Here is a 13,052-nt window from a genome sequence, read left to right on the forward strand (position 1 = left end):
GAGTTTATTTTTATTTACTAAAAATCAAATAAATAATTTTAAAATATTTAATGTTATATTTGGATATAATTAGAGTTATTATTCTAAATTAGAAATGACTTTTGATTGAAATTTATTTAAGTAGTATTTTAATATTTTAATTAAATATTTTTATAATTTTAATACAAGAATTTAAAAAATTTTTTATTAATTTTAATATTATTTATAAGTTTTGTTTTATATTTAATTTAGATTATTTTCTTTATATTTTTTTATTTGTTTTTTAGACAAATAAATGATTTCTTGATTGAATATTGCTCAGGAACAGTTATTAGAATATCTTTTATTTGCAAGAAAAAAATTATATATTGACCTGACTAAATTTTGAAATACAAGAAAAGTATTTGATTAATGTAAAAAATATATTAAAAAAACAAATAAAGAGACAACCTATATTTATAAGCGATAAAAAGAATATAGTTAGTTATAATTAGAAATGTACAATTAATATTAAAATTAAATTATATATCCCAATTAAAATAGTTAGAATTTTAACAGCTAGTAGCAGTATCAATAAGGAGGTTATTTTTATAATAATATGAATTAGATGTAAGTTTAACCTTCCTTTCTTAATGAAGATTTCTTTGGATTGACTGATCCAGATTTTGGAGCTTAAGATTTAATAAATGAAATATTATTTGATGCATATAATGCATGTGTTATATTTAAAGATAGGAAACAATAAATTGAAAGCTTAATAAAATCATTGTATGAAAAATATGAATAATAGAATATTAAAAACCAAAATAATTTCAATAGTATACTATCTCAAGATTTATAAGAAATTGTAAATGATATAGAGAAAGATACAATCAAAATCATCATTGAAAAAAGAATTATCAATACTAAGATTGTTGAAAAGTTTTAGGAGCTTGCAGATAGCTTTGAAAGATCTAACTTAATTCAAATAGATAAAATAAAAAGTAAATACTAGGCTTTAGGATTGCTGAATATCATTCCCGAAGAGTATGTTGATTGGATAAACATTATCAAAGAGTCTTAATAAAAGCTCAACATTATTACTGGATATTCCAACATAATATAAAATACTTACAATAATATTTTGGAGTATGAATAAAAAATAAACCCTAAAAGCATTGCTTAGAAGTTAGATTAGTTTGAAGAAGACACAATAAAGTTTATATAAAACTATTCAGATTGACTTTTTTAAAATGTAGTTTTTATATGAAATAATTAATCTTATATACAATTAATTTTTTACCTTAAAAGAGTGTGAATTATATATGTCAAATTTTTTAATTTCTGTAATGATTTAGAATTTAATTCAAAAATGTTTAAATTTTATAGAAATTGTTTTTTAAATTATGTTTTAAATATGGAAGGAAACTTATTGAACATTTTAATTAGATTTTACACTGTTTAAAATTAATAACCTTTAGAGATAGATAGATAAATAACTTAGATATATGATTTAAGACACATATATAAAAGCATTTTTATTTATATAAAGGGATTGAAATAAATTCATCATAACTTTTTATTACTTAAAATAAATAGTGAGTAAAAGTCTTAAAGCAACCAAATTCTTTTAAGATTTAATTTAATCTTTAAAACAGACCACATTTACTAGTTGTTTTTCATCACTTTTATTGACCTCTCTTTAAATAGATTTATTTATTCTACTTTTTATTGATTATTTAAGTGTTAATTTTGAATTTTAATCAAAATTAGTTGAATGACTTCAAAATTTTTTTAGATAAGTAAGTTATATTATGAGTATTTGAGTGTAGATAATTATACATTTTTATTTATTTATTTAAATAATCATTTTATTTTTAAAATTTAAAATTTTTTTTATTTTAAGATGTTTGTTTGATAAATTATTTAAATTCATCTATGATTTTTCTTTCATTTAAATATCCAAAATGTTTTTTTCTTTTATGATTGCTGCACACCGACTTCATAATTATCTGCAAATACAGAGTTTCCTCCCACACTTCCTCCTGTACGGCGTTATTTTAATATATTTTTGAGTTTTGTATATTTCTGCTGGAAGTAGTCTTTGTCTTGACTTAATTTAAGCATCTACTCCCTATTTTCATTAGCTATTTTCTCCAATACGCGCACTTCTTCTTTATAGAAATGCAACTCTTCTGTAAGCTACAATTTTTAAGTAACAAACTAAGTTTCAACTCTGTGGCAGTGAGCTTTAAAGGAGTTCAACTCGTTGATCAAATCTGCTTCTTTGTTTGTCAATACTTTTTCTTTGCGAACTTCTTGCAGCTATTTAAGAGTTTGCTTAGCTTCATTCTAGAGCTTTTCAATAGTTACTTCAAGTCCATTTATAGAGCATTCAAGCTTCTAGTTTCTTAGTTTCAAATCTATGTTCTCGTTTACTAAATCTTAAATATTGATGTTTTCTATGTTATAGCCTCTTGCTATTTAATCGTATGTCAGAGTATCTCTTTAAGGAGAATTGTTGGTTTGGTTTTGTTAGGGGAACATAAATTACTTTTTGAATTAGTTTCTAGCGCTGTTTCTCTAAGGCTACAGTGGATTTATAGATGCTTCAGTTATATTAAAGGACTCCTTCTTTCTGCGATTTTAATTGCTAGAAGAAGATTAAATTGATAATTTTTGCTCTGGAAGATCTCCAATCGAATTTTAAGACTCATAGTTGTTAGGTGATAAGTCTTAGTCTAAAATTTCTTGGCTTTTTTCTTAATATCCATTTTATTCTGAGTTTAAATTAGCTTTTTCAAGTTTATCTGTCTTTTCCTCCTCAATACTGAAGTCTTCATCTTCGAATTCGAACCCTAGTTGAGTTTATTTTGGATTTGAGGTTCTCGGAGCGCTAGCGTTAGATTTTCTTGAGGACGATTCTTTGCTGTTAGCATCTTAAGCTTCTTAATTAAAGGACTAAACTTAATTAGATGAATGCAAATGTTCAATCTTTTCCAAATTTTATGAATCTTTTCTTATTTACTGAGGTGTAACTTATCTAAGAATCTCCTAAGAAGGTGTAGATTTTATAGCGCCATTGTTTGAATGAGATGAGTATTTTCTAATACGATCTCCTTAGTTTCTAAGCTCCTATTCTAAAACAGTTTTTTCTTTTTCGTACCTTTCAGTAATCTCTTTGATTCTGTAATGAATATCACGTGAGCTTTCATCAATTTTTTCTTAAAGCTAGTCATTCTATTCTTCCAAATTTCTTATTGTCTACTTACTGTTCTCCAAGTTTTCTTTTAGCCTTTTATTTTCAGAATCTAAATTTATCTGGACTTTCATCAGTTCGTCTCTTTTTTACTGAAGCTTTTCTAAGGAGATTAACTTCTCAGTATTATCTCTTTCAGTTTATTTACGGTAGTCATCAAATTCCTTTGAAACTTATTTTAACTAACGACTAACTTCATCTAATTACTCAGCTTGCTTAGTCAAGTTGCGAATCTTAACCTCATACTGTTCTCTCTCTTTTCTAAACTCTTCGCGTGTATTTTATAGTAACTTTTAAGAATCACTTAAATATTTTTCCTAATTTCTTAACTTTTCTTCAACAATTTGCAATTACTGCATTAAATCAGCTTCAACGCTCTTAGCACTGTCTATATGTTACTGCATATTTTCAAGTACTCTCTCTGTGATTTGCTGTTCTAAATTCATCAATTGTTCTTCATGCTGAAGTTAGTCCTATTCAAGGCGCTAAGCTAAATCCATGCATCTTTCTTCTAAAAACTGTATTCTTTGATCATATTCCCTGCGGATAGACTCAATCTCTTCTTGGTGAATCTCATTGTTTGTATTCATCATATTTTAGTCCATGTTTTGCATATTATATGTAAGTCCATCTAGTTACTCCTATAGCTCAATAATTATTTTCTCCTTTTCGACAATAGTATCGATGGCTCCTCTCTTTATCTATTCTACCTCAGTTTACAATTCATCATTACGTTTTTGCAACTCCATGCATGTACTGACTATTTTATCCTTAATAAAAATAATTAATTAAATTTAGATAGAGCCTTCCTTACATTATTGAAAAAGAAAGTAGCTTAAAGCTTTAATTTCATTACAACATAAAGTAATACAAATAAATTTATTTTTTTTACCACATCTATATCTTCATTTTAATTTTTTTATGGCGAAGAAGACGACAGTCTCTCAACTTCACTCTTTAAATATTCATTTTCTTATTCCATATCTGTTAACTAACGAAGCATTTCATGAGCAATTTACTGCTTTTCAAATAACTCATCTTCTACTATTGTTAATCGTTTTTGTAATTCGTCGGCCTCCTTATTTTCCTTAATGTCAGCTAATTTTTTCTACAGGATATCTTATAATTCTTCTACTCTCTATTTCTCATTTGCCAGCTATGCATTCATCTTTAAAATTAAATGGTAAAAAAGTAAATTTTATCATACTTTAAGCCAACTTTGGCAAATAAATAATTGCCCTAATTTTCATTAAGATGAAAAACTAATTATACCTCTATTTCCTTCTTCTTGAAATCAAGATCCATGTACCTTATTTTTTTGCTGAGCTCTTCTATTTCTGCCTATTTTTGCTAAATCTTCTAGGAAAGCTTTTTGCATAAAAATGATAATTTCAGAATTCATGAGATTTATTCAATACAATTAATCGTAAATCTATGTAAACAGAAAAGTAGAAAAGAGAATGAATTAAAACCAATTTTGGTTCAGTTTGATATCCTGATCATTCAAAAAAAATAAATTAAATGCCTGCCTACATCAAAATCTTAGTCATCCTCCTCAACCTCGCTATCTTGATCCTATATTTTTTTATCCTTTAATTTGTTCATTTTATTTATACACGCTTTCTTTTTAATTTCAGAAAGAAATATATGTTTCTTGTTAAATTCTGCTAAATAAAGTAAATAAATAAATAAATAATATTTTTTTGATAAATGGGTACTAAAAATTTATTCTTCTAGTTTTTTGCAAAAGAAACTTTCACTATAAATTACATTTGTTTTAGTTTCACACATTCACCTCTTAAAATGCATACATATTCATTTTTCATCATATAGTGTAATAAAATTAAGTAATTTTTAAAATAAATTTTGATAATCCTTCAACATTTATATCAATATATGATAAATTGCATAATATTTGTTTATTTATTTTACATTAAAATAATAGAATACTCACTCTGTAAGTATTTATTAACACATCCTTTTAAAATAGTCCATAGAAATTTAATTGTTTCATTAATAAATAAGAAAATATAAGCAATCTATATTAATTTCAAAATCTTCATACTCAGTAATTATTGTATAGGAAGTGATAAATAAAGATGTATTTAAATAATAAAAAACGTTAATAAAATTTTACTGTAATATTTATTAGAGAATAAACTAAAATAAAAAAGAGAAAATATTATATTTTAGGTTGTTTCTCTAATTGTATCAAATTTTTGGATATTTTAAAATATTAAATGTATAAAAAATTATAATATTTTATCACTTTTTATGTTTATCTCCTAATCGTTTTTATAGAACATAATTAACATAAAAAATATATAAAAGTTTAATTTGATTTTAATGCTTAGCATTATTTTAACAAAATTAACTTTTATTATTTAAAATAAAAATAATACATTTTATATTTTTTAAAATAACTTATTTATTATAAAATTCAAAATATAAAATTAATAAAAATAAAAATCGATTTAGAAAAATATTTTAGTTTAGAAAATGTAACTCATTATTTTCAAGCAGCAATTAAATAATTTATCTTGAAATGATTATTTCTATTAATTCTTCATACAAGAATTTAATTAAAAAAATAAAATTAATCTCCCTATTAATAATATGAATATAAAAAAAGAAATGATTAAATTTTTAAATCAATTAAAAATATTAAAAAAATAGCTTATAAAATCAAAAAATAAAATAAATAGATAAATAGATAGATAGATAGATAGATAGATAGATAGATAGATAGATAGTATTTTTATTCTTTTTAATTTTATAATTTAAAAGTTCAAAATATAAAATCTTAAACTCTTTTTTATATATTAAGTTATATATATGTTTCTATTTAAAATAATCAATAAATAATAAAATATATTTTAATGTATTTTTAAAATGCATAATTTTACTTTTAAATGAAATTTAAGAATCAATCAATATAATTTGATAAAAATAATACGTTATTTAATTAATTTTGATGTAAAAAGTAAAAAATTTTTTTATTATTAAGAGTACTTAATAGACAGAAGCTGAATTTCTTAGAATTTTTTTAAATTTAATGATAGTGTATTTATTTATTTTAATTTAAATAAATATTTAATTAAGTAAATATGAGTTCTTTTATAGCTATTAACATGAAATAAATAAATAATCTTCAATTAATTTTCATTTTTAATTAACATTTTTAATTTAATTTTTTAATTTTTTGTTAATTTTAAAGAAAACTTATTATAATAGTTTGAAAGGGCTTATTAAAAGATCTTTTTCAATTATGTAGTCTGTATAATGCTAAGAAGACGCATATTCTAATAGCTTGTAATTAATTATAGCCTATTTATTATTTTCTAACAATTTATCTTCAAACAAAAAATCACTGTGAGTATACAATTCATCATCTAATTGAAGATATTTCTTTAAAGCTTTTATCTGAAGATGATAAAGGATATTATATTTTGAAGATTCGATAAACCTTCTTTATATCTACTATATTCTACCATCAAACTCTTGTTTTAATAGCCCAACTTATGCTTCTATTGAGTGTCCTATAAATTTTTACTATTTTTTTAATGAGAGAAAGTCATAATCTATGCAGATTTAACAAAATCTAAAAATAGACATTCCATAAATAAAATCCTTTTATATTCCATACTCTATCAATTATAGATGTGTAAACTTTTAAAGAAATGCGACTGACTCGTCAAAAATCCCATAAAATTTATTAGAATTAGCAATCGAAAATTGCAAATCATGCTCTTGCATAAATATTTAGGTCAGTTCCTCTTTATTTAATTAATCTTCCAAAGGTTCAATAGAGTAATATATAAAGAAAAACTAATCTAAAGTCATGAAATTTATATCATAAATATCTGCAATAAAATATAAATCAAAATAATTTTAACAAAAGTTTTGCTTAACTTCCTAAGTATATATTTTCATCATAAAATTAATAGCTTCGTCAGCATTTATCATAACTTTGTTTGTTTAAAAAGTTTTATTTTTCATTTGTTGTATTTGCCTGTCATAAGCTTAATACTATTTTAAAGGTATTACTTAAGCAAAGCACGACATAAAAAATTCATAAACTTTTGACCATCCTATAAATATTTTTTCTCCTGTATTTTAAAAAACACCAGCTCCATTCTAATTAGAATCATCTATCTTCTAAATTAACTCCAATAAAAATTTATAATCAATATAATCTATCTCTCCAACCAGCAGATTGAAAAACATATTTACTCTTGTGTGAGAATTTTTTAGCTAATAACAACAATAAACTGTTTCTTTGAATCTCTTCTCAGTAGATTAGCTGTAACCTAAATAATTTATCATGTTTATTAAAACAACTTTGTTGCAAGAGCAATTTTTATCCAAAAAATAAAAAAATATTTTCATTATTTTTTTTTCTTTAAAATAAATTAAAAAAAATCTTTTAACAAAATAAAATTTTTTCAATAAATCTTTGAATAAAAAGATTTTCTTTGATAAATATTGAAATAATAATAAAACAATTTATTAAATTATTTCAATGCATTTTTCTCAATCTAAAAGATAAAATTAATTTTAAAAGAAATTAATTTAAATTGATTTGTATAAGTTAATTACCATAGTTATTGATGAAATAATCAAATGAGAAGGCATGAAAAAATGGGAAGGTGTTGTTTGTATTTTTTTTAAGATATTTCATTAACTCAACCATAATATTTCCAAATACTTTAAGAATATTATTAATCTTTTATTCTTTCAGGTCTAAGGCTTGATTTGGTTTTTTATTTATTTTTTAAATGACTTTTTCTATTATTCTAGTAGATTATCTTGTAATTTTATTAGAATTTATAGAGACCCTAAGTCTCTTAAAAATGTTTTCAACAGGAGTAATTAGTTTTAACTCTCTAAGGAGTTGCTAAGTTGATATTTTTTCGTTAGCTTAATTTTTTTGATTTGTAATTTTTAGAGCTTTTGGAGAACTTTTTGATAATTAAATATCCTCGTCTTCGTTGTTAATTTAAATTTCAGGTATTTTTTTTGGAGTTTATTCCTGTGAAAATGAAGATGTTTTATTCCTAATATCTAAGGTTAATGAAACTCTAGCATTATCTATTATTTAAGACAGTACACTAGACCTTCTTTTTACCTTAAAAAAATAAATTTAACTAAAATACTCACTATAAATGTGAAAATTACATAGAATTCTTCTTCTTCTTTTATTCTTGAGATATTTTTAGAAATACTTAGCTATTCAAACTAAGAAGACTCGTTATTTTTCTTTATTATAAAAAATAATTGCAAATTTTAATTTAATAGAATAATAATTACATCAACTGTGTTTTTCTTATCCAATTTTATTGGACTAAGCGAAATAGACTCTTTTTTCTAATTTTAAGTAAAGTTCATATTTAAATTATTCGCTTCACCCTTTTATTCTTCTTAATTAGTTATAAACTAAAAAAAAGACTAGTTTTACGTATTTTAATTTTATATTTATAAATTTTTTTAACTTTTTAAATTGATTTCAGTCAAAATAATATGACTAGATTTTTTTTAGATTTCAGAAGATTCATTACTTTCATCACTTTGACTACTCCCGCTTGATGATTTCTCACTCTCACTCTCACTCTCGCTATCTGATTAATCTGATTCTGATAATTCTTCTTTATTCTTTGTATTTACAATTTTATTTTAAAAGCTGCTTAATTTTATGTTTGAGGTATTACTTTCTTAAATAAATGATTTTTCAATTTTATTTAATTGAATTAACTTCTCATCTTTTTTTTCATAAATTAACGAGTTTTTCTTTTATATCTCTTATTTATTTTCAAAATCTTAAGCTATTTGTTAGTATTTATTTTCAAAATCCTATGCTATTTGTTAGTATTTGTGATAATTATCAATTTTTTCTTCTTTTTCTTATCCTTTTTTAATTGAAGCTTCTTTTAAAAACTAAAAACCAACTATTAAATTTTTGGATGCTCTCTGAAGTTTGTAAAAAGAGCTCTTTTAATGTGACAAAGAATCTGATAAATTTGAAGGTGATTTGATTATTTTATCCATTTCCAAATTATTAAAAGATGTCACACTTACTTTTTTTGAGATATTTTTGAAAAAATCATCCTAATAATATTAAGGAAAATATGTTTATTTAATATATTTTCAAAGAAAACCTTACATTTTATTCAGAACTGGTATCATTTTATATATAATTCTAAACATTTTATTTAATAAATTTCTAATACATGTGATATAAGACAACTCTATTTGCATTCACTAAAATTTCCATATGATTTTGTTTAACACCAATTTATAAATTTTTTGAAATTTTTGTTTGAGCATTTTTTGTAGCAAAAATTGAAGTGATAAATTTGTAAATTTTTGAAATATTGCCATCAATATAATCAGCAATATTATTAGAGTCTTGTTAGCTGTATTCTTATTTAAGTGGTATCTTAGATAAAATTTATTAACAACCTTCTTTAAATTTTAAAAAATCTAATTAAATAAGATTTAAATCATTTTATTTTTCTAGTTTGCTATAGTTTAAATAAAATTAGTTTTAAATGAAGCCTATAAAATTTTCATTAATTAACTGAATCTACTGCTGATCTTATAAACTTAAACTCTAATTTTAAAATAATCAAATAAATTTTAATTGATTTCTTTATGATTTTAAATTACTTCATTATTTGTAATTAATGTTCTAATATCTGCCTAAATCTCTCTACTCACTATTTTCGGTGCAACTTATATTTAAACGGACACTTGCTTAATTGGGGCAGGAGTAGCTTAGATTTCTGCATTTTCATATTTTACAAGCGATGAAGTATCCACACATTTACTATCAGTTTTAAATAAATCTGAGGTATCTACGCATTTATTGTCTAAAATATTATCATCAACAGATTCTTAGTCCATTTTAAGTTTATTTTTTAAGTTTTTTTAGTACTCTTCGTCCTAAAATAAATCAAAACAGAAGTAAATCAATAAAAATATATTATTTATCTTAAATCCAATTTATTTAATTTAAATTCATATTTAAAAAAAATCAACCTCCTCTTCAATTTTTTGAGCTAAAAGAATTTCCTTTTCTTTCAAATTTTATCTGAGCTGATATGCTTCCATTAATTTAGATTTTTACTCATCGTAAAGATTACTAAAGTATTCAAATAATTTTGTTCTAATTTTTTCTATTTCATCTTGGAACCTATCTTAGATATCATTTCGACTAAACTAATCTAGGTAATCGTTTTATTATGTAAACATAATCCCTTCTATTCTCATTTTTAATCCCTTAAAAAAAGAAAAACTAGAATAAAAAATTGAAAATTTTATTTACTTAATTTTCTTTGACAACATCTTCATACATCTACATATATTATTCTAAATGCTACTATTAATACTCATTTCCCTTTTCTAACTTCTGCCACTTCTTTCTCAAATATCTAATTTAATATTTTAACAATTTTATAATTTATTGTTTATTAATGAGAATTAATAAATTAATTTTTAAAATTAACTAAATTTAAAATAATTGAAAACAGTTTAAAAATTGTGTTTGAGATTAACAAAATAAGCAAGTAATTCAAAAACTTAAAAAGATGTTTAATTATTTTCTTAAAAGTTGATTGGAATAAGTTATTTGAAGAACTTTAAAATTGAAAAAATTTATTAAAATAATACATACCTATTTTCAGACCTCAGCTTATTCATGTAGTTTTCTTTTGTTTCTAACTTTTCATATAACTCTTTGATCTGCTAGTTCTACACAACTATATCATTAAGATACATTTTATGTACATTGTTTACTCTTTTAAAATTTTCTGATTCAATTTTTATGTTAGTTTGTTAAGTTTTTTAGAAGAATTCGCTTATTACTGTTGAATAAATGCTCCAAACTTTAGTTAGCAGCTAAGCTCTTTCAGAGCATGTTGATTTCAATTGGCGAGATATTTCACTAATTATTCCATCGAAAATCAACTCAAATTTTTCATAGAAATCATAATAAGAAGTTATTTATTCATTATAAACTTTATTTATCATATTGTCAAGCCACTCAGATAAAATCTTTGTGTCCTTTCTCTCATCAGGTTTTTTAAATTAGCTATTTTATGAATTATGATAAACCAATCGATGAGATTTTTGCAAGCTATCGGTCATATTTTTAACTTTTTCTATGTCTAAAATAGAGCCATCTTCTAGCTAAATTAAAAAAGGGTTTTTTTAACCTGAAAATTAGTTTTTTTATTCTTATTTTAAACTTTCAAGATATTTTTCTCTTCTTATTGAAGGAAATTCTTTTTCATACTTTGGTAGAGCTATTTCATCATTAGAGATAAGCTGCATATAAAAGTTCTCTTTCTTCTTTAATTTTATACCTTACTATCTCAATTAGATTATTTTCTCCACGTCTTTAGATTTTAGAATCTAACTACTTGATTCATCTTGGTTATTTTTACCTACTGCAAAAGTGATGATATTTCCTTTATTTAAAGGGGATTAGTTAGGACATGATTACTTAGCATTTTCTGAATTGTAAGTTTAATAATATTCATCTTTTTAAAAATTTTATTAAGAATGTGAGTTGGATTTCTAATGTAAATCTCTTAGAATGCTACTATTATTTGGCTAAATCGATTAAGATTGTCTTCTCTTAACACCGTCTAAAATTGAATCTTCACGAAAGGTATTACTATTATATTATGTAAATAAAAACTATCCACTTTATTAGAATCTTGCACTTTCAGATTTTTGAATCGATAGTTATCCACTATTCTGTAAAGTTGTGTTCATCGAGTCTATTTTTAAAAATTTTAAAATGTCAATGTTCTAATTAGTTATTGTTCTACTTTGAGATGTTCCAAATTGGTTTTGATTTAAATACTCTTTTATACTTGAAGAATCAAAAAAAGTGCTTTAGTACTAAGAATTCTTTCTTTCTTTTGTCTGTTTGCTAAACCTCATATGATTTTAAGAAATAGCTTCTATACTTGAATAATCATTTAAAATACTATTTTAATCCCCTTGTTCGATGTTAGTAGATTTTAATCTACTAACTTTTATAGGTTATGTTTTTCTCAGCTCCTAGCTATCAAATGATAATCTACAATTACTGTTTTTCTTTCTAAAATCGCTGATGAATTATCGCGCTGTTAAAGTACTAATCTTTTCAGATACTTTTTTCTATTGGCTCATTATTTATTTTAATTAAAAGTAGAATTAATGTAATTTTTTTTAATTATTTTCAAATGAGAATCACCTAATTAATCTTAAATATTACTTTTTTGTTGTTGTTGTTATATAAGTTCATTCTTACTAGCTAAATTGAGTATTATATAATTGTTATTTTGAAAACTAATTGAGTAGAGTTTTCAAATGAAATGCCAAACAAACTTTTATATGTTTAATATCTGTAAAGAATAATTTAATAGAATTGCAATTGAAATTTTATTAAAATATTTTTGTTATCATTATATATTTGAATTTTTTTAATGTTCAATTAATTTTAAAAATTATCAAATTTCTCATACCACTAATAAAAAGTAAAGACATATTTTAGCTAAACATTTTAAAGTACGTTATTATATTTTTTAATCTCCCATAGTAATGTATCAAAAGTTTACTATATTTTATGAAATTATTCTATAAATATGTTAGTGCTAGATCGTAATTATAAATAATTTTTTTTTAATAAGTAATTTATATTTAAAGCTTTTAAAAAAAAGTAAATTGTTTTCAAAACACATAAAAGTTTTAGTTTAGAATTACTAGAATATATAAGTCTTCTTAACTATAAATACCATGATTGAAATTCTTGTGGATGCTAAGATTCAAGATCTTAATTCATAAA

General features: G+C 22.6%; 3 protein-coding genes across 3 annotated transcripts; 1 reads left to right on the forward strand and 2 right to left on the reverse strand. All coding sequences in view use genetic code 6, as the record gives it.

Moving 5' to 3' along the window:
- Positions 1 to 394: 394 nt before the first annotated feature.
- TTHERM_01094810 (hypothetical protein) lies at positions 395 to 1,201 on the forward strand (the record flags this gene model as incomplete). Its single annotated transcript, XM_001010913.3, has 1 exon — positions 395 to 1,201. Exon 1 carries the CDS (start codon positions 476 to 478, stop codon positions 1,199 to 1,201), a length of 726 nt encoding a protein of 241 aa, XP_001010913.2. The 5' UTR covers positions 395 to 475.
- Positions 1,202 to 1,908: 707 nt separating this feature from the next.
- TTHERM_01094820 (hypothetical protein) lies at positions 1,909 to 4,894 on the reverse strand (the record flags this gene model as incomplete). The annotated part of the gene is made up of 4 exons (XM_001010914.3): positions 4,751 to 4,894; positions 4,490 to 4,585; positions 4,110 to 4,385; positions 1,909 to 3,987 (listed from the first exon to the last, which is right to left on the reverse strand). The coding sequence occupies exons 1-4, from the start codon at positions 4,820 to 4,822 to the stop codon at positions 1,909 to 1,911; spliced, it is 2,523 nt and encodes an 840-aa protein (XP_001010914.2). The 5' UTR covers positions 4,823 to 4,894.
- A 2,842-nt stretch (positions 4,895 to 7,736) lies between these two features.
- Positions 7,737 to 12,397, reverse strand: TTHERM_001094821 (hypothetical protein; the record flags this gene model as incomplete). The annotated part of the gene is made up of 8 exons (XM_012796298.1): positions 7,737 to 8,345; positions 8,396 to 8,476; positions 8,528 to 9,322; positions 9,378 to 9,827; positions 9,884 to 10,159; positions 10,256 to 10,495; positions 10,542 to 10,647; positions 10,890 to 12,397. The coding sequence occupies 8 exons, from the start codon at positions 12,395 to 12,397 to the stop codon at positions 7,737 to 7,739; spliced, it is 4,065 nt and encodes a 1,354-aa protein (XP_012651752.1).
- Between the last annotated feature and the right edge of the window lie 655 nt (positions 12,398 to 13,052).

Source organism: Tetrahymena thermophila (genome assembly GCF_000189635.1).
Source record: "Tetrahymena thermophila SB210 genomic scaffold scf_8254749, whole genome shotgun sequence".
Taxonomy (NCBI): domain Eukaryota; phylum Ciliophora; class Oligohymenophorea; order Hymenostomatida; family Tetrahymenidae; genus Tetrahymena; species Tetrahymena thermophila.